The sequence below is a fragment of the Octopus sinensis genome, linkage group LG22, assembly GCF_006345805.1.
Source record: "Octopus sinensis linkage group LG22, ASM634580v1, whole genome shotgun sequence".
In the NCBI taxonomy this organism is placed as follows: domain Eukaryota; kingdom Metazoa; phylum Mollusca; class Cephalopoda; order Octopoda; family Octopodidae; genus Octopus; species Octopus sinensis.
The window spans coordinates 5,985,987-6,009,041 of NC_043018.1; the positions used below are offsets into that span (position 1 = coordinate 5,985,987).

At 40.6% G+C, this 23,055-nt stretch overlaps 1 protein-coding gene across 1 annotated transcript; it reads left to right on the forward strand.

The window, feature by feature from the left end:
• The first annotated feature begins 1,335 nt into the window (after positions 1-1,335).
• LOC115223203 (protein farnesyltransferase/geranylgeranyltransferase type-1 subunit alpha) lies at positions 1,336-22,668 on the forward strand. The gene is made up of 8 exons (XM_029793662.2): positions 1,336-1,515; positions 6,003-6,117; positions 8,141-8,245; positions 11,773-11,883; positions 13,758-13,919; positions 15,787-15,849; positions 17,642-17,813; positions 22,371-22,668. The coding sequence occupies exons 1-8, from the start codon at positions 1,374-1,376 to the stop codon at positions 22,494-22,496; spliced, it is 996 nt and encodes a 331-aa protein (XP_029649522.1). The 5' UTR covers positions 1,336-1,373; the 3' UTR covers positions 22,497-22,668.
• The last annotated feature ends 387 nt before the right edge of the window (positions 22,669-23,055 follow it).

Sequence of the window (23,055 nt, forward strand, 5' to 3'; positions counted from 1 at the left end):
TTCTTCTGGTTGAGTAACCCATCCGCTCAAAAGGTCCCTGAATAAAGGTTGTTTAAGGATGTTGAACGAAACACCCATGTTTCCAGACGTGAATTATTCAAACCCCAAAGAATCCCTCTCAACACATGGCTAAGGTGCTCCCCCACTACTTCTGCTCGTGATCAGAGATGCACATATCGTCAGCCACTAAGGGACATGCTCAACTGGTTAAGGTCAAACAACTGACAAGCAAATCTGTGGTATTGAGCAGAATATTTGCTGTAGCCCATCTTTTATAACAAGACAAAACTATGTACATGATAACACTTCCAATCAGTTAAGATCAGCAGCCACGAGAACCACTGCCTGGTACTGCATCAGGGCATTTATTATTATTATTATCATTATTATTATTATTATTATTATTATCATTATTATTATTATTAAGACGGCGAGCTGGCGCGTAGCCGTATTTAGTCTGCCGTTACGTTCTGAGTTCAAATTCCGCCGAGGTCGACTTTGCCTTTCATCCTTTCGGGGTCGATTAAATAAGTACCAGTTACGCACTGGGATCGATATAACGGAAGAGGAGGAAGTACCAAAAGAATGGGAAGACGGCAGAAGAAGGAGGAAAAGTGAATCGTGCTGAACCCCAATCCACCCCAACACCACCCGCACCCTCTGAGACCCACCCTTTCCCTGCAGACAGTGAACCCACCCGCTCCCCACCAACAAGAAAACAAAAAAAGAAGCAAACAGACAAGATAACTCTAAAAATCCTAGGCCCCATATTCTTGGTGTTTGGGACCATGAAGAAGTAGGGGAAATAATAAAAGACTGGGGGAAAGTAAAACGGAATGACTGTGAGAACAGGGTGGGGGTAATTTAATGCGGTAATTCCGGAAGACCTTGTAAAGGAACTTGGGGAAGAATGTGCAAGGAGAAGCTATAAACTGGTTAGATATAAAATTGAAGAGGGAAGACTGTCTGAAATGGAAAGGAAATTTAATTCTAAACTGGAGGACTATATGCATTTCGTTCCGGTTTAAGGAGGAAGGACAGGAAGTGATGCTAGCGGATGGGGCCGTTAGCATCACTTTCATCTCTCATTTTCACCCTTTCTCGCATACGATAATTTTAAAAAATTATTTTTTTTGATGTTTTGTGTCCCCAATATGTTGTAGTGTCCCCTCTATGTAAGACCTTTTATGGTTAATAAAACATCATCGACTTAATCCGTTTGTCTGTCCTTGTTTGTCCTCTCTCTCTCTCTGTTTAGCCCCTTATGGGCAATAAAGAAATATTACGGGGGGGATTATCAAGAAGAGTTCTGTACCTTGAAACGAAGTTGTCTGTCCTTGCATCAAGAATTACTTCCCCTTCGGTATTCTAAAATGGCTGACAGTTCGTCGGACGAGGGAAACGCAACGGCAGGAATGACTCGATACGACGAATTACCTGAATGGAGCGACATTTCACCAGTACCTCAGGACGATGGACCATACCCGGTTGTAAGGATCGCATATACAGATCAGTGTAAGTTGGCTTGACACCAATCAATGTCTTTCCGCCCTCTTCTCTTCGTTTGTCTGTTGAATGCGACTTCAACTTGTTTCGTTCGTAAATTGGAAACTTTTTTGTCTTTTCCGTTTTTCTTTGCTTCCCCCCCCCCTTCCATACAAATCAGATTACAAAAGTAAATACGGTACTACTATAGCGAACAGTGGTCCCGGTTGTTCGCACACGCCTAGTCGCGCATCCGCGCTAGCTAGTCGTGACTAGTCGATCCTACAACGACTACCTAGCAAAGTGAATAAAACACAAAATAAATTATTTTTTTTTACACAAAGTAAATAATTTTTGTTAAACAAAGTAAATAAAACACAAAGGATCGACTCGTCATGACTAGCTGGCGCGTGTGCGCGCACCAGGACTACTGTTCGCTAGTAGTACCAGTAAATACTACACACACACATACGTATACTCGCCGATTACATTTTCCTGTTATACATACGTTTACATTGTAGATTATATGGTAATCTTTCGCTTTAGGTATAAGAAAAAAGTTGCCGCATAAAAACAAGCATCCTCTAAAACTTTGGAGTAGTAATAACCAATGGTCACTCCCTGACCGATCATAAACAACAACTTTTCTGTTAATAAATAATTTATATATATATGTATGTATATAAACACATACATTCACACATTCACGCACACGCGTGCGCAGATTATAGAAGATATATATTTCTTTACTACCCACAAGGGGCTAAACACAGAGGGGACAAACAAGGACAGACAAAGGGATTAAGTACTTAATTTATCGACCCCGGAACCTAGCTAACATATTTCCGGCCAACGATTTTTTGGCGCCGCTTAAAAGAGTTAGACCCACAACGGAATACTGTTCCTGCTTCTGGGATGGGTGTTGTTGCAGTTAGTTCTACATAGAAACATTCTTGTCTTTTAGTCTTCTTGTTTTACATATGTCAGGCAGAGAAAGAGAGAGAGTGAGTATATGCTTGTGTTGTAGACATTGATGGAAGTGCTATTTGATTTGGTTTACAAGGTCGCGTTGTACCCACGTGGTCCTTGGTAACGGTCTTTTTCCTCTGCCTGATTGTGAAGACTCAGTGTTCCGCAAGATAAGTCGACTCAAATGAATCTGTGGTTGGCCCGTTGGAATTCTGTAACAGGTGTGTTTCTGCACTGAATAGGGGTGGGTAAGGATACTGTTGTAAGGATGTTGTAGTAGTGTTCTGAGGTATTATCATTTGTTTTGCCCACTTATGCATTCCTTTCCTTCTTGGGACACAAAACTTCACTTGTGAAGACCTGTTGAGGCAAGTGAAAATCAAAATCGTAATTGATCAACATCAATGGAATTTGTAGCTGTGATACCAGTGCCGGTGGCACGTAAGAGAACCATCCGAATGTGTCCATAGCCAGCCCCGCCCTGACTGGCCTCCGTGCCGGTGGCACGTAAAAAGCACCCACTACACTCACGGAGTGGTTGGCGTTAGGAAGGGCATCCAGCTGTAGAAACATTGCCAGATCAGACTGGGCCTGGTGCAGCCTTCTGGCTTCCCAGACCCCTGTTGAACCGTCCAACCCATGCTAGCATGGAAAGCGGACGTTAAACGATGATGATGATTGGACTGCAGTCCGGAATTTTCATCAAAGGGGTCTACATCAATCTGACCAATCCCAGGGAAACCAGCAGCCAGTCTCTTAATATACTTACTGTGTGTTTGTTTATCTTTATGTTTGTCCCCTCACACACAACTTGTTCATTTACATTCCTGTAACTTAACGGTTTGGCAAAAGAGACTGATAGAATAAAGACCGGACTTTAATAAATCATTAAATTTATTCAACCTAAACCTTTCAATACGGTGTTCCAGCATGGCCACAGTCCAATGACTGAAACAAGTAAAGGATAAATAAAACCAACATGCACACACACAACACACACACATTTAAGTATTAACCCTTTCGTTACTGTATTTATTTTGAGATGCACCGTATTTCTTTCAATTACTTTAAATATAACAAAGAATTTAGTACAATAACTCAGTTATCATGAAGCTAGTGATAGGAACATAAATTGCGACTAAGGTTTGGTTGAAGATTTTAATTCAAAACAAGACATTTGTAATCAGAGCCAGAGCCGTTACTGTATTTATTTTGAGATGCACCGTATTTCTTTCAATTACTTTAAATATAACAAAGAATTTAGTACAATAACTCAGTTATCATGAAGCTAGTGATAGGAACATAAATTGCGACTAAGGTTTGGTTGAAGATTTTAATTCAAAACAAGACATTTGTAATCAGAGCCAGAGCCGGTTTCAGCCAGGTTGGTAACGTAAGGGTTAAACTATTCTTCAGTTACCCACTTCTAAATAGATTTGGTACAGTAATGAATATTTTCTTTTTTTTTAATCAAATGGAATGAATGGCGGTGCCCCGGCATGCCACAGCTCGTGAGCTGAAACTAGATAAAATGAAAATGAATGAAATGAAATAACTAGAAAAGAAAAAAAAAAAAAAAAGGGGATTTGCAGATCATAACCTGCTCCATCAGTGCACCAGCCTAGGATTGAACTTTGCCTCCACATACTCATACATACATATATAAGTTATGGTATATTCTGTTTAGAATCTAGTAGAGAACAGTACACAGATGATATCTGGAGATGGTGTGGGCCCTTTGGTGCGATTACATGAATAGGTAAATGCAGGAGTTTATAAACAACTTGTAAAAGATCATGTCTTGCCTGTGCTGAGAAATTCAACTAAGCGACCACCCATATTCATGCAGGACAATGCCCCATGTCACAAGGCTAAGGTGGTCATGAACTTCCTCAAGGCTGAAAAGGTTATTGTTATGGATTGACCTGCTCAAAGCCCAGATCTCAATCCTATTGAAAATGTATGGAATATTCTAGGAGAACGTTCGAAAGCCAGAAATCCTAAAACAACTGAGCAATTATGGAATGCCCTTCAGGAAGAATGGAATAAGATCACCCAGCAAGAAATTGAAAAGTTAATTTCCTCATGCAGTCGAAGATGTCAGTGTGTGATTGAAGCTAAAGGGCTTCACACTAAATATTAAATAATTCCAGTATTCTCTGTCATTTTTTATTATTTTGTTATTTTTTCAATCGTTCTGATCATTTTGGCCGCCATGGGTTTTGCAGTAAATCACTAAATCATCTATAACTTTTGTATTATCCTCTCAAATTACACCAAAATCTCAGACAATAACAATTTATATTGTATTTATTGTCTGTAAAAATTATAGAATATAAAACAACTTTGATAAAAACTTATACCTACTTTTCTGACGAAAACAATGCCGTTCTGAACATTTTGGCCGCAACTGTATATGTATATGTATGTGTCTGTATATGTTTGTGTGTCTGTGTTTGTCCCCCTAGCATTGCTTGACAACCGATGCTAGTGTGTTTACGTCGCCGTCACTTAGCGGTTCGGCAAAAGAGACCGATACAATAAGTACTGGGCTTACAAAGAATAAGTCCCAGGGTCAATTTGCTCAACTAAAGGCAGTGCTCCAGCATGGCCGCAGTCAAATAACTGAAACAAGTAAAAGAGTAAACCCAATCTGTTTCTTAAACGAGGGACATATTCATATAGCACAGAATCTTGTTTACCTCAATGGATGTCAGTGATTGGTTGAAATTGCAGAATATGAAGAAAAAAAACAACAAATATCTTACAAACTATAGAATTTTCTCAATAAAGCCAAGAGAAAAAGATGTTTTATAAACACATTCTACCACTCTTCCAGTACTGTTCTGACCTTGTCTACAGAATTCATATTTTTTTCCGTCCAAATTATTTTGAAAACTGCAGAATAAAGGATAATCAGATGGGGCAATATCTGGCAAATGTGATCAGTTGGTGCTTCTTACATGCCACTGGCACAGAAGCCAGTCAAGGCGGCGCTGGCATCAGCCACGTTCAGATGGTGCTTTTTACGTGCTACCGGCATAGGTATCACAACTACAATTTCCATTTGATATTTATTTTCATGTTGATGTGCTTAACTCAATAGGTCTCCTCAAGCACAGAAGCCAGTCGACACAGGTATCATAACTACTATTTCCATTTGATATTTATTTATTTATATTATTAATATAGTTATCCTACATTATATTAGCACACCTCAGTGCAAGCAGCCACCATGACCACCACCTGCTATTGCCAGTTGGTATAAATAATTTGAGCCGGCATAATAAAATAGCTTTTATATGCATATTCAAAAATGTTTCCGGTAAACAAACTTAAAGGATATATATATGTATGTGTGTGTGTGGTATTGATCCTCCTGAGTCTGTGTTCATGCTAAAAGACCCCGCCAAGCTGCCTTGTAATGAGATTGAACTCAGAATCACATTGTTGCAAAACAGACTTCTTTTAACCATACCCCACACCCTTCTCTGAGCCCTTTCTTACCACATTATCTGACATCAAAGTACTTTTGTCTCATTTTCCAGTCCAACTCGTGTTCGACTATTTTCGAGCCATTGTAGCCAAAGATGAAAGAAGTGAAAGAGCGCTGAAACTGACCAAGGATGCGATCGAGATGAACGCTGCCAATTACACTGTTTGGTGAGTTAACACGTTTATGTAATCAAACATGCAGTCCTTTTTCTTTTCTATTTATTTATGGCGCAGGAGTGGCTGTGTAGTAAGTAGCTTGCTTACCAACCACATGGTTCCAGGTTCAGTCCCACTGCGTGGCACCTTGGGCAAGTGCCTTCTACTAGAGCCTCGGGCCAACCAAAGTCTTGTGAGTGGATTTGGTAGACGGAAACTGAAAGAAGCCCGTCGTATATATGTATATATATATATATATGTGTGTGTGTGTGTGTGTGTTTGTGTGTCTGTGTTTGTCCCCCTAGCATTGCTTGACAACTGATGCTGGTGTGTTTATGTCCCCGTCACTTAGCAGTTCGGCAAAAAGAGACCGATAGAATAAGTACTGGGCTTACAAAGAATAAGTCCTGGGGTCGAGTTGCTCGATTAAAAGGCGGTGCTCCAGCATGGCCGCAGTCAAATGACTGGAGTAAAGAGTAAGAGTATTGATATGTAACCCCTTGATCAACCCTGATCAAGTTGATCTGTGACCAGGAGCATTCCAGTTATGGCCACCTAAAATTTTTGAGCATGTGTAGGCAGAGTCATGGCTGTGAGGTCCCTCCCATTGCATGACACTTCACACAAGTGTCTTCCACTATGGCCCTGATTTGACCGTGCCTGTATCATCATCATCATCATCATCATCATCATCATTTAACCCTTTCGTTACTGTATTTATTTTGAGATGCTCTGTGTTTCTTTCAATTATTTTAGATATAACAAAGAATTTATCAAAATAACTTAGTTATCATTCAGCTAGTGTTAGGAACATAAATTATGTCTAAGGTTTGGTGGAGGATCTTAATTCAGAACTTATGAAAACAAGACATTTGTACTCAGAGCCAGAGCCAGTTTCAGCCGGGTTGGTAATGAAAGGGTTAAGATACACTTTCCCTGCTGGCATAGTTTGGATGTCTTTACAGGAACTGGTATGGCTTGGAGCCACATCATGCTCCATTGGTTTTGCCATGGTTTTTACACCTGGATGCCCTTCTTAATGCCAACCACTTTATAGATCATACTGAGTGCTTTTTACATGGCACCAGCACAACCCATCATGTGTGTGTTTGTTCCCCACCTCTGCTTGACAGCTGGGGTTGCTTTGTTTATGTCCCAATAAGTTAGCAGATCAGTTGAAGAGGTCAATAGAATAAGCATCAGAATTAAAAACACATACTTCCGTGTCAGTGACATGTAAAAACTACCAACTGATCGTGACCATTGCCAGCCTCCCCTGGCACCTGTGCCAGTGGCACGTAAAAGGTACCATCCGTACGTGGTCGATGCCAGCGCCACCTTGACTGGCTTCCGTGCTGGTGGCACGTAAAAAGCACCAGCCAATCGTGGCCGTTGCCAGCCTCCCTTGGCATCTGTGTCGGTGGCATGTAAAAAGCACCCACTACACTCAGAGTGGTTGGCATTAAGAAGGGCATCCAGCTGTAGAAACACTGCCAGATCAGACTGGAGCCTGGTGCAGCCTCCTGGCTTCCCAGACCCCGGTTCAACCATCCAACCCTTGCTAGCATGGAAAATGGACGTTAAACGATGAGGAGGAGGAGGAGGATGATACTGAGGTGGATTTATTTGATTAAGACTTTCAAGGCAGTGCTCCAGCATGGCCACAGTCCAATGACTGAAACTAGTAAAACATAAGAGGTGTGTGTGTGTGTTTCTTAACAACATGTGATGTAAAAGAGCATCCCTGTCATACAAGCAGTGTTGTTTGTTTCCAGTCTTCCATGAAAGAGATCTCTGGACATAAGAAAATATTACCTTGCTTGGACACCAGTGAGGGTTGGTGACATTCTGAGTTCAAATTCAACTGAGGTCAGGTTTGCCTTTTATCCTTTCGGGGTTAATAAGTGAAGTACTGACTGCATACTGGAGTTGACCTAATCAACTGGCCCTCACCTCCCCCAAAATTCCAGGCCTTGTGCCTATAGTAGAAAGGATTATTATTTTTTTTTAATTTTATTGTTTTTTTATTCACCAGGCATTATCGTAGGCTTCTACTGAAAGACTTGGACTGTGATTTGAAAACTGAACTAGAATATGTGTCTGAGATAATTGGGGAACATCCCAAAAATTATCAAGTATGGTGAGTTGCTTTTTAAAAATATCTTTTATTTTACATAATTTTATTTGCATATATATGTGTATGTATACGTATATATATATATATATATATATATAATATATATATATATATATAACCCAAGCCAGCATGGAAAGCGGACGTTAAACGATGATGATGATGATGATATATATATATATTATATATATATATATATATATATATATATAAATAAGAAAATGGAGGAACAAAATCCTTTCAATCATCAACTTACAGATAATACCAATTCATATTATTTATTAACTACTATGATTCAATACATCTGACTAATATAGGCACAATGAGATACCTTTATCTACAGGCTGAAACAGCTGTAAGATCCATTTTATATGTATTATTTTTATGGTATTATCTTACTTATTGATGTATATTGTTTTATTCTGTTGGATTTGGATGTTCCTATTTAATTAGTTAATAAATTATATGAATTGGTATTATCTGTAAGTTGATGATTGAAAGGAATCTGTTCCTCCATTTTATTTGTATTATGATTTTGAGGTAAAATATTTTACCTTCGCCCATCTAATACAATAAATGAACTAATTGCATTGCAATTATAAGCATTTATGTATTAGCCTTTTGGGTACTTCACTAGCAGTATATTGGCTAACTGATATCCCATAGTGGGCTACACTCATAACCCCTGAGTTGGTGCCTTCTAGTATCTCAAAATTCAATATATAATCATTTATGATTATAGTATTCTACGCTGAAGAGAAAAGAAGTTTTGGTGAGATAGAATTATTTAATATTTAATTCTTATGCTTTCCTAAAAACTTGATTTCGAAACGTACGTCCGTAGATAACTTAAAATTGTATGATAGATTGCCGTCAATTCATTCTCTCTTACCTGTTTGTGTCTGCCTTCCAATTGCTGTTTTTACTGAGATCTCCTTTTTAGTAGAAGAAATAGCTATAACCTTTTGACTGCTATTTCTAAATTCGGTATGTGGTAAGGCAATTCGTTGCTAAACCCTTTATTGCTTAGTATATATATATATATATATATATATATATATATACAACGTTATATGGTAGTGAACCATGTGCTACAACAAAGAAAGAAGAACAGAGACTGGAAAAGTCAATGCTTGGAATCTCGTTGAGAGAGCACATCAGCAGCGAGGTCATCAGAGAGAAGTCCGGCGTGAGGGATGTCATCATAGAATATGCACGCAGCAAGTTTAGATGGGCTGGACACATTGCCCAGCTCACCGATAATTGGTGGCCCCACGCAGTTGTCAAGTGGTACCAATGTGATTTTGGTTGTTTTGACTGCTTCTAGCGTGTAAAAATTACCTATTAAAAGTAGTTTTCTCTTTTGTTTAAATGTACACTATTTTATACTGAATTTGTTTTGCTATTGACTTTTTATACATGCTAGGCCACTGGTGGTGAAATTTCTAGAAATATTCACTACCCTATATAATTTTACGTATATATATATATATATAATATATATATATATAAACATATTTATTGCTCAACAGGCACAATACTTTTCATGTTTCTTCTCTCATTCAATTTTTAGTTCATTATATGTAGTTTGTGCCTGATGAATATGCTTAATGTGTTTCTCAACATATGAAACCATTAGCAGCACATAAAAACATGTATTATGTCTATCAAATAATATTTATCTCTCGCCAAATGGAGTACTTTTTTTTCTTGATTTTACTATCACAGAACAGTACATTAGCAGACTCTGCTAAAATGAATTCATAAGCACACATATAACATCCAAATGTACATCTTTTTCCCTCTGATGATATTGTGTCACATTAATGTAAATTTAATGTTTATTTAACATTAACTGAAACAGCTGTAAGGGAAGATGACTAATTTGCTATTAATAATAAACAATTATTGACTTCCTAATCTCCATTTTCTTTTCTTTTTTTGTTTAAATGAATATAGACTATATGTTTTTATATACACCTATTATTTTAAGGAAATTCATTCCCCAAAACGACTAGGTATTGAACCAGTACTTCCTTGGATGAAACCATTCCCTCATGAGGTTTACACATCCTCTCATTAAATTATATATATATATATATAAACATACATGGCCTAGTGGTGAGGTGTGTTGCATTTATGATCTTGAGACTGCAGTTTTGATTCTGAGACTGACTCTGCATTGAGTAAACCACTTAATTCCATGTTGTGTCTAGTCCAATCAGCTGCAAATGGGTAACTCTATGACAGAGTAACCTTCCAATCAAAGGAAATGTTGGCCTGCTCGCCTAGCCAGTGTGTATGTTGGGGGGGGGGCATCATTTGAAAGTTTAAATGATGCAAAGTGCATTGTGACCAGTGATGTATAACAACATTCAATACTCTGGTTGATCACATGGCCTGCTCACCTAGCCAGTGTGTATGTTGGTGGAGGGGGGGCATCATTTGAAAGTTTAAATGATGCAAAGTGCATTGTGACCAGTGATGTATAACAACATTCAATACTCTGGTTGATCACATGGCCTGCTCACCTAGCCAGTGTGTATGTGGTGGTGGGGGGGGGGGCATCATTTGAAAGTTTAAATGATGCAAAGTGCATTGTGACCAGTGATGTATAACAACATTCAATACTCTGGTTGATCACATGATATATATATATATATATTGATAAAAACGGTAAGATAACAAAAGAAAGAAAGAGACCTCAATGTTATGTAAATAGAGGAATTTATCTGTAAATGTAATATGTGACAATTATTCAATAGCCAAGATAAAACTCTGAGTTTCGGATGCCGAGGTGGAAATCCACACCATCATCTCTTCAGTTATCCGGCCAACGGAAAAACGCTATGAAAAAAGACCGTTATACAATAGCGCTTTTGTCTAAATAGCGGTCTATAACACAGTAATTTCACTTTGTATAGCGGTCTTTTTTCATAGCATTTTTCCGTTGGCCAGATAACTGAAGAGATGATGGTGTGGATTTCCACCTCGGCATCCGAAACTCAGAGTTTTATCTTGGCTACCGAATAATTGTCACATATTATATTTACAGATATATATATATATATATATATATATATGCTTATAGACATAGGTATGGCTGTGTAGTTAAAAAGCATGGAAAAGTGAATGTTACAGTGTAAAGATATGTGTGTACATGTATCTGTGCATGTGTGTGTATATTGTAAATAAAGAACCCCTTCAGTGATGAATGACCATGCGTTTGTACCTAGAAAGTTACTCTCCAAGACAACAGCAGTTGCCCATGCATACCAACCTCCCTTCTCCATGCCACCGATGTTGTCCAAGGGAAAGACAAAGGCGATACAACTTGGCACCAGTGGCATCACAACTCGCTTGTACAGCTGAGTGAACTGGAGCAATGTGAAATAAAGTGTCTTGCTCAAGAACACAACACACAACCCAGGCCGAGAATTGAACTTGATACCTCATGATTGTGAACCCTGTCTCTAACCATTGTGCTATAGATTATTGTATATTTATATTATATGTGTTTATGTTTCTCTTAGGCACCATCGTCAGGTCGTTGTTGAGTGGCTCGATGACCCGTCTGAAGAATTAGCTTTTACAGCTTCCATTCTGAGCCTGGATGCTAAAAATTACCATGCCTGGCAACATCGGTAAGGAATCTTGTTTTTATTTTCAACTTGGAGTTGTTGTGCACTGCCACTTCCATACGGAGTGAGATAGTTAGGCACAGCTGTTTGGACACTGATGGCTTGGCACGGCTGACTGTGGACATTCAGCCTGTTTTGGCAAACAGTAGGTTTTGGTGTTGGCAGTAAACAGACACACAGAGGCAGAAATGTACATGTACCGACAGTAGGAGGGAGAGGCTGAGAGAGATTACAATTCATTTTTTCTCTTTTACTTGTTTCAGTCATTTGACTGCGGCCATGCTGGGGCACCGCCTTTAGTCGAGCAAATCGACCCCAGGACTTATTCTTTGTAAGCCTAGTACTTATTCTATCGGTCACTTTTACCGAACCGCTAAGTTACGGAGACGTAAATACACCAGCATCGGTTGTCAAGCAATGCTAGGGGGACAAACACAGACACACAAACATACACACATATATATATATATATACATATATACGACGGGCTTCTTTCAGTTTCCGTCTACCAAATCCACTCACAAGGCTTTGGTCGGCCCAAGGCTATAGTAGAAGACACTTGCCCAAGATGCCACGCAGTGGGACTGAACCCGGAACCATGTGGTTGGTAAGCAAGCTACTTACCACACAGCCACTCCTTTATTGAACAAGATTGACATAAACACTTTCTCCTCTCCTCAGACACATAGAGTGAAATATGCTCACACACATAAACAGAGAGAGACAGGAGGGAGGGGAATGAAAGATGGGAGAAATAGTAATTACAATTTATTAATTGAAATGACTGACGTAAGCACTTTGTCTCTCCTCAGACACAGAGTCAAATATGCTCCCTCAAAAACAGAGAAAGGAGAGAGAGGGAGGAAGGTATTACGAGTTATTAACTGTACATGAAAGGTTTTTCTCAAGTGAATTGACACCAGTGCTTACGTTTTAAGACTGGTACTTAATCTATAAATATTTTTTGGCCAAAGCATTTAGTTACAAGACATAAACAAAGCAACACCAGTTATCAAGCAGTGGTATGGAGGATAAATACACACACACATATACATATATCATCATCTTTTAAAGTCCACCTATCCATGCTGGCATGGGTTGGATGGTTTGACAGGAGCTGGCCAGGCAGGAGCCTGCACTAGGCTTTTGTGTCTGTTCTGGCAGGGTTTTCATGGCTGGATGCCCTTCCTAACACGAACCACCACACAGAGAAGACTGAGTGCTTTTTACATGACACCAGCACAGGCGAGGTCAGTTTTGACATGGTTTTTACCACTGGATAGTGGAGGCACATGGCCTAGTGGTTAGAGCAGTGGAATCGCGGTCAAGGGATCGCGGGTTCGAATCTCAGACCGGGCGATGTGTGTGTTTATGAGCAAAAACACCTAAGCTCCACGCGGCTCCAGCAGAAGGTAATGGCGAACTTCTGATGACTCTTTCGCCACAACTTTCTCTCACTCTTTCCTCCTACATCTTGCAGCTCACCTGCAACGGACTAGGGACCCATCCAGGTGGGGAACCTATACGCCAAGAAACCGGGAAACCGGCCCTTATGAGCCAGGCATGGCTCGAGAAGGAATAGAATAAAAATTTAAAAATTTTACCACTGGATGCCCTTCCAAATGCCTGCTGTTACACAGTGTAGACTGGATGCTTTTGTTGTGGCACCAGCACCAGCAGGGTTACCAAGTAACTTTGCAAAACGAGGAATCTTTGAGAAGGAAAGGGGCATTGGAGGAGGTGATCTTGTATCAGATGATGAAATGTTAGAGTGTGACAGAGGGGCAGAAACAGGTGTCTTGCTATTGAGGAGGTACATGGTTACCCGCCCGTGCTGTCTCACTCTTTTCTCCATTCTCTTATTCTGTCCATTTCAGACAATGGGTGCTAAAGAAGTATTCTCTATGGGATCATGAGCTGGACTATGTGGACAAACTCTTAAAGGAGGATCTTCGGAACAACTCAGCATGGAACCAACGCTATTTTGTCATCAACAATACAAAAACATTCAATGAGAAAGTAATTGAAGAGGAAATACAGTAAGTACCATGTCTACCGAATTTTCTGTCTTGCTGTCTATATCTCTATTGCAGTGTCTCTGTCTGTGTGTCTTGCTCTTCTTGTATACCACTCTGTCTGTCTACCTGTCTATTTATTTAACTATATCTATTCATTTGTGTTTCTAGTTTACTATTTACTCTCTTTTTACTCTTTTACTTGTTTCAGTCATTTGACTGCGGCCATGCTGGAGCACCGCCTTTAGTCGAGCAAATCGACCCCGGGACTTATTCTTTGTAAGCCCAGTACTTATTCTATCGGTCTCTTTTGCCGAACCGCCAAGTGACGGGGACGTAAACACACCAGCATCGGTTGTCAAGCAATGCTAGGGGGACAAACACATACATATATATATACATGTATATGACAGGCTTCTTTCAGTTTCCGTCTACCAAATCCACTCACAAGGCATTGGTCGGCCCGGGGCTATAGCAGAAGACACGCAGTGGGACTGAACCCGGAACAATATGGTTGGTTAGCAAGCTACTTACCACACAGCCACTCCTGCGCCAATTTGTATTGGGTTGTCGCCGGTATTTTTTAATTTAAATTTTTTAAAAGGTTTAATAAAAAATATCAACTAATTATACAATTCTATATTTAAGAGATGAGGAATTATGTACATTATTTGCAATTGACGGATATTTGTCCTCATCTTGTTTGTTGTTAACGCAACATTTTGGCTGATATACCTTCCAGTCATCATCAGGTATCTTGGAGAAATTCTGAATCTGGGTTCTCATTCCTAAGGTATTTTTCAACGACGACGATGGTGATGGTGATGATGATGATGATGATGATGTTTAGATCAATGCCTGGAATCGAACAGGGAATCTTGGGGTTAAGAGCGTGGGCTACTAACCCCAAGATTCCGAGTTCGATTCCAGGCAGTGATCTGAATAAAAATAACAACATAAAAAAAAACCCAGGTTCACAATTTCCCCAAGACACCTGATGAAGACTGGAGGATATATCAGCCAAAACATTGTGTTAACAACAAACAAGATGAGGACAAATATCCGTCAATTGTAAATAATGTAAATAATGAACAACTAATTAATCAATAATGTATTCACTCTTGTTGTTTACAACTTCTTCCCAACGTTCAACAGGATTTTCAATACCTTGTTGGTAGAAATCACTCGATTTCAACTCGAAAAATTGATCCAACCAAGCTCTGAATTCTGCATCAGTATTGAACAAAATTTCGCGCATAGCATTTGAAAGAGATCGAAAGAGGTGGAACTCCGTTGGTGCCAAATCAGGAGAGTACGGCAGGTGTGGCAGCACTTCCCAGCCATGCGTTTGAATGGCATCCTTGGTCATATTGGCAATATGAGGGCGGGTGTTGTGCAGCAGAAGAACTCCATGCTGCCAATTAGGTCTTTTCTCTGGAATAGCCGTGTTGAGTCATTCCATCTGTTAAACATAGAGTTCCATGTTGACCGTTTGGTTCCATTCAAGCAATTCGTAATGGCTGAGCACTCCACAGACATGTCTACCCTTAATGTAGTTCTCAAGGAGATTCAGTATGACACAGAGTGTGACAAGGCTGGCCCTTTTGAAATACAGGTACAACAGAAACAAGAAGAAAGAGTGAGAGAAAGTTGTGGGCTGAAACACAAACCTGGGAACAAATGAACAACCCAGGTTCAAATCTTGCTGGAGACAGGATTCTGGAAAGCAGGACACCTGGGTAGGCCCTTCTCTCATAGAGTGTCAGGAAGAAGGGCCAGAACACTTGCCAAATGGGAGCTCTTCCTCTGAAGATCTCTCCTGCTGTGCACTGACCTTGTGATGAGTTTCTGTTGTATGTGTGTAACTGATATAATACATTCTATTTTACAGATATGCAATACAATACATCCGGCAAGCCCCACATAATGAGAGTTCTTGGAATTATGTTAAAGGGTAAGTGCTTCTATACTATTATTTCATCAACACTAGGGTACTCTCAGTACACACAGTGTACCCTATTTTCCTCATACAGAGCAAAAGGCTTACATCTATTCTTGCTTATCATGAGCATTTGGTCAAAAAAAAACATGAAGTATGCAGTAAATGGAACTGGTGAAAATGAACGATAGAACATGGAGGAATAATAGGTTTTGTTTCTGAGACACCAAGTCGTCCTTGAGCATTGTGAATGGTCACTGGGGCATGCCTCTGCAGGCCAAGCAGAATTTGTGGATGATTGCTGGCCCGTGTCACGACAGGCCAGTTTGTGATAAGCGTAACATGGTTTAATGAGCATACTGTGTGAAGGCGCATGGCTCAGTGGTTAGAGCGTCAAGCTTACGATCGTGAGGTTGTGAGCTCGAATCCTGGACTGGGCTGCATGTTGTGTTCTTGAGCAAGACATTTTATTTCACGTTGCTCCAGTTAACTCACCTGTAGAAATGAGTTGCGATGTCACAAGTACCAAGCTGTATCGGCCTTTGCCTTTCCCTTGGATAACATCAGTGCTATGGAGAGGGAGGCTGGTATGTATGGGTGACTACTAGTCTTCCATAAGCCACCTTGCCCAGACTTGCGACTAGGAAGGTAACTTTCTAGATGCAATCCCATGGTCAGTGTCGTGACCGAAGGGGGTCCCGACCCGACCCGTTGTTGCAGATCAGCGATAAATAAATGAATTAGTGATAAATGAAAGCAAATGTATTCCTGGAGACACAAACACACACACACACGTGCAGCAGGCTTCTTTCAGTTTCTGTGTCCAAATTCACTCACAAGGTTTTGATTGGTTCGAAACTACAGCCGAAGACACTTTGCCCAAAGTGACACACAGTGGGACTGAACCCAGAACCATGCTGTTGGAATGCAACCTTCTTAACCACACAGCCACGTCTGCATCTAGAAAAACAATTGCTAAATATCCAGCGCTGCCTTGACTGGCTTCCATGCCGGTGGCATGTAAAACGCACCAACCAATTGTGGCCGTTGCCAGCCTCGCCTGGTACCTGTGCCGGTGACATGTAAAAAGCAGCAACCAATCGTGGCCATTACCAGCCTCGCCTGACACGTAAAAAGCACCAACTGATCATGGCTGTTACCAACCTCGCCTGGCACCTGTGCCGGTGGCAAGTAAAAAGCACCAACCGATCATGGCCATTGCCAGCCTCGGCTGGCACCTGTGCCGGTGGCAAGTAAAAAGCACCAACCGATCGTGGCCATTGCCAGCTTCGCCTGGCCCTCGTGCCGGTGGCACATAAAAAGCACCAACCGATCGTGGCCGTTGCCAGCGTCGCCTGGCACGTAAATAGCACCCACTACACTCACGGAGTGGTTGGCGTTAGGAATGGCATCCAGCTGTAGAAACACTGCCAGATCAGACTGGAGCCTTGGTGCAGCCCCTCTGGCTTCCCAGACCCCGGTCGAACCGTCCAACCCATGCTAGCATGAAAAACGGACGTTAACTCTTCAGCATTCAAACTGGCCATATCCGGCCAAAATATTCCCCCAGTTTTATATTGAAACTGAGCAGATCAGGCCTCTCACACCTACCCTACGATGTCATTTTAAAACTAAACAATTACATTAGTGAAATCTCTAAACTACAAGATGATGGATGATTAATTCAGCACAATATAAATAAACAAGCATCATTTTTGCCAGAATAATCTGAATACTAAAGGGTTAAACGATGATGAAGATGATGATGATGATTTCCTTTCTTGTCTCCTCTTGATTTCCATTGTAGGATCCTAATACCAAACGGTTTACACAATTACCCCCAACTGTTGGATTTCTGTCTGGAACTCTTAGACAACCACATCACCTCCCCGCATCTGTTAGCATGTTTAGTGGATATCTATGAGAGCAAGTTAGAGAAAGATACTGGAAACAAGGAGATTTTGACGAAAGCACTAGAAGTAAGTACTGGTTTGGTTTTTTCTCTCTTTTATCTTTGTATTTTACGTGTTTCAGTCATTCCACTGTGGCTATGCTGGAGCACCACCTTGAAGGGTTTCAGTCAAACGAATCAACTCCAGTGTTTATATTTTGTTTTTAAATTTGGTACTTATTTTTATCGGTCTCTTTTTCTGAAATACTAAGTTACAGGGACATAAACAAACCAGCAGTGGTGGGGCACAAATACATATTTCTTTACTACCCACAAGGGGCTAAACAAAGAGAGGACAAACGGATTAAGTCGATTATGTGGATCCCAGTGTGTAACTGGTACTTAATTTATCGACCCCGAAAGGATGAAAGGCAAAGTCAACCTCGGCGGAATCTGAACTCAGAACATAACGGTAGACGAAATACTGCTAAGCATTTCGCCTGCCGTGCTAACATTTCTGCCAGCTCACCGCCTTTGTGGGGCACAAATACAATCACACACACACATACAAAGGTAAATACTCACTTAGGTCATGAATGACCATGGAATTGCGCCTCGAAAGCTGCCCTCTGAAGCATGAGTCCAGGCAAGGTTGTTTTTAGAAGACCAGCATACCCGCCTCCCCTCTCCACACCACCAATGTTATCCAAAGGAGAGGCAAAGGGGCTGATACAGCTTGGCACCAGTGAAATCATTACTCAATTCTACAGCTGAGTGAATTGGAGCAATGTGAAATAAAGTGTCTTGCCCAAGAACACAACACACCCCAGGAATCGAACTCACTACCTCATGGTTGTGAGCCCAACACTCTAGCCACTGAGCCATGCACCTTCACACATATATACATACGTACATATGTATGTATATATAATAAATAATTAATAGCAACAGAAGCAGTATGGCAAACACTCTTTGCTTGCCTGTTATATAAACACAAGTGCTTTAATGCACCACAAGCCTATATGAAAGGCCCTGTCATGGTAAATAACACACTATCCACTTTAAGTGGGTAATGCGTACAGGAGTGGCAGTGTGGTAAATAGCTTGTTTACCAACCACATGGTTCCGGGTTCAGTCCCACTGCATGGCACCTTGGACAAGTGTCTTCTACTATAGCCTCAGGCTGACCAAAGCTTTGTGAATGGATTTGATAAACGGAAACTGAAAGAAGCCCGTCGTGTATATATATATATATATATATATATATGTGTGTGTGTGTGTGTATGTATGTATGTCTGTGTTTGTCCCCGCAACAGCGCTTGACAACCAATGCTGGTGTGTTTACATCCCTGTAACTTAACAGTTTGGCAAAGGACTCTGATAGAATTAGTCCCGAGATCGATTTGCTCGACTGAAGGCAGTGCCCCAGCATGACCGCAGTCAAATGACTGAACGAAATAAAAGAATGACCAGGACCTCTAGAAATATGCTGTGCTTGAAAAGACTCAGCAAGCGCAAGTGAGACCATAACCTTGTGGCCTATGCAAGAGGTGTAGCCAGTCCACTTTCCTTCATTGGACACTAAACTCTGCTTGCAAAGACCTATTGAGGCAAGTGAAATCGAAATCAAATTCGATGAATGGCATTGGTGCTAGTGGAGCGCTAAGAGTACCATACAAGTGAGATCGTTGCCAGAGCAACAAGCTGGCCTCCATAACGATGGCATGTTTACTGGCACGTGAAAAAAAACATTCGAGCGAAGTCGTTGCCAGTGCCGCTGGACTGGCTCCTGTGCATGTGGCACATAAAAAGCACCATTTGAACGTGGCCGTTGCCAGTATCACCTAACTGGCCCTCGTGCCGGTGGCACGTAAAAGCACCCACTACACTCTCGGAGTGGTTGGCGTTAGGAAGGACATCCAGCTGTAGAAACTCTGTCATCAGATTGGAGTCTGGTGCAGCCATCTGGTTCACAAGTCTTCAGTCAAATCAATTAACCCATGCTAGCATGGAAAGCAGACGTTAAACAAATATATGGGAAACTACCACCTGTGTCATCTCTTGTGAAAGGTAGGAGAGTCCAGTTTGCTGGACATTGTTGTAGAACTGAAAAAGAGGTCATTTCTACTCTTCTCCTCTGGAAGCCATCTACTCGCAATACCAGAGGGCGCACACTCTCCTACCCTGATGTAATCTCCAGGGATACAGGCATCCAGCAACAGGACCTCCGTAATGCCATGATGGACCGTGAAGTCTGGCGTAGAGCATGGTAAATTCCATTGTCTCGACCACGGTCGAACAATGATGATGATGAGACGTTAAACAATGATGATGATAGATATATGTGTGTGTATTTGTCATGTGTCAGTCCAGAACTATAAAAGACACTTTCCCAAGATGCCATACAGTGGGACTGAACCCAAAACCATGTGGTTGCCAAGTGTCTTAACCATGCCTGCATTTTTTTTTTTTTTTTACCTTTCCGAAATATGAGAGTGTATAAAAATTAGTTGTATAGGCGCAGGAGTGGCTGTGTGGTAAGTAGCTTGTTAACCAACCACATGGTTCCGGGTTCAGTCCCACTGCATGGCATCTTGGGCAAGTGTCTTCTGCTATAGCCCCGGGCCGACCAATGCCTTGTGAGTTGATTTGGTAGATGGAAACTGAAAGAAGCCTGTCGTATATATATATATGTGTGTGTCTGTGTTTGTCCCCCTAGCATTGCTTGACAACCGATGCTGGTGTGTTTAATTTGCCGTCACTTCGCGATTCAGCTAAAAAGAAACCGATAGAATAAGTACTGGGCTTACAAAGAATAAGTCCTGGGGTCGATTTGCTTGACTAGAAGGCGGTGCTCCAGCATGGCCGCAGTCAAATGACTGAAATAAGTAAAAGAGAATAAAAGAGAGAATCTGTTGCATTCAAGTTTAACCCTAGGCCTGACCTGTCGTTTGTCGTGATACACAGGACGTTATCTCCTGGTGTCCGTGCATCTCATGTGATACACAACCCGCATCTTTTCGCTTTGACTGGCAGATTTTTAAAATAATTTCTTTGTAACTAAACACTTTTAAACTTCGTATACTGGTAGAATCTGTTTATAAAACATCTTTTTCTCTTGGCCTTCTTGAGAAAATTCTGTAGTTTGTAAGCTATTTGTTGTTTAATTTCTTGCATTTCAGCAATTTCAACCAATCAATGACGTCTATTGAGGTGAATACAATTTCTGCCGTAGCTTGTCAACAACATTTTCTGACGTGTTTTATGTAACACACTACCAGTATACGAAGTTTAAAAGTGTTTAGTTACAAAGAAATTATTTTTAAAATCTGCCGGTCAAAGCTAAAAGATCCCACAACCCTAGTTTTTTTGCCAATTACCAGAGCAACTTTGTACTTATAGAAGGAAAGCTTTATATTGCTCAGAACGTATGAAACAAAGGTTAACTAAAACCTGAAAACATTGACGTTTAGGACGAAGTTATGAAAAAGCTTTTGACAAACAAAGGGTTAATACTAAATGCCCACCACCCAAGAAAGATTTCTCGCATTTTGTGGGATTTCTTCTACAATAATCACATGCGCTGTTTTATTCATGGGAAACAACTCGAAAAATCTTGAATGCAGGGGAAATAACTGGTGAATTTGAATTATAATATATTATTATTTTTATTCCCCAACACAGCAATAGTTTGGCAGAAACGTTAGCATGCCGGGCGAAATACTTAGCGGTATTTCGTCTGCTGCTACGTTCTGAGTTCAAATTCCGCCAAGGTCAACTTTGCCTTTCATCCTTCTTGGGTTGATAAATTAAGTACCAGTTACGCACTGGGGTCGATGTAATCAACTTAATCCCTTTGTCTGTCCATGTTTGGCCCCTTGTCGGCAATAAAGAAATAAGAAACTGAATGAAGCCTTTCACGAATAGTGGCAGTAGCTACAGAATTGAAGTGCCGGTAAGGATATAAGTTCGATTCCTGGTGGAACACTGTGTCCTTGACCAAGACATTTTATTTCGTGTTACTCCAGTCCACTCAGTCTTGTGTGAAGGTCATGCATGGTATGACGAGCTTGCAGAAACGTTAGCACGCCGGGCGAAATGCGTAGTCGTATTTCATCTGCCATTACGTTCTGAGTTCAAATTCTGCCGAGGTCGACTTTGCCTTTCATCTCTTCAGCGTCGATAAATTAAGTACCAGTTACGCACTGGGGTCGATGTAATTGACTTGATCCGTTTGTCTGTCCTTGTTTATCCCCTCTGTGTTTAGCCCCTTGTGGGTAGTAAAGAAATAGGTATTTCATCTGCAGTTACGTTCTGAGTTCAAATTCCACCGAGGTCAACTTTACTTTTCATCCTTTCGGGATCGATAAATTAAGTACCAGTTACACACTGGGGTCGATGTAATCGACTTAATCCGTTTGTCTGTCCTTCTTTGTCCCCTCTGTGTTTAGCCCCTTGTGGGTAGTAACGAAATAGGTCATGCATGGTATGTCACAATTATGATAATTAGTCACCAGCATGATTTGTCGTTTATAACTTCGTTAAGGTAACATCCATTCCAAGTCTTTGATGTTCTTATATTTACCTTGTTTTCTCAAATACGTCTTTGATTGTTCCTTCTTTCTTCCTTTCTCTCCCTGTACAGTTATGTGATTCTCTCGCCGTGCAGCACGATCCTGTCCGCCAGAATTACTGGAACTACGTGGCCAAGTCGATGAAACTGAGATTTAGTGAAGACACCAAAGATGAGAAAATGAACGAATCTAGCTAATAACAATAATAGTAACAATAATTAATAATAATGATGATGATGATGATGACGACGATGAAGAATTCTAAAGTTTAATCAAAAAATTTTACGTTCTTTTTTAAATGATCACTTCTAAAAATATTCTCCTCTCACAAAAGAACGTTGGTCGCTGAAGAGGAGGAAGCTAAAGACAACAAATTTTTGGCTAGAATTTTTTTTCCCTTTTTACTTTTGTGTCATTCCAGCATTCCTTCTAGACAAAATATTGGATCTTCAACATCTCTCTCTCTCTTTCTCTGTCTTGTCGGTCTCCATACTTGAATACAGCAACCAAAAATATGTGGACTTTCCTTTCTTTTCTATTTCTGCTTGAAGATCTGAATTTTTATTTGTTTGTCTTGTTTTTATTTTGTATCTATTTAAAATGTTTTCAGTATTAAAATTTTAACAGGAAGACAATACTGGTTTGCATAAAATAAATTGTAGTAAAACTATTTATTTTATTTTTTTATTTTTTATCTAGTTTCAGCTCACAAGCTGTGGCCGTGCTGGGGCACCGCCATTTGGTCTTGCTACATGA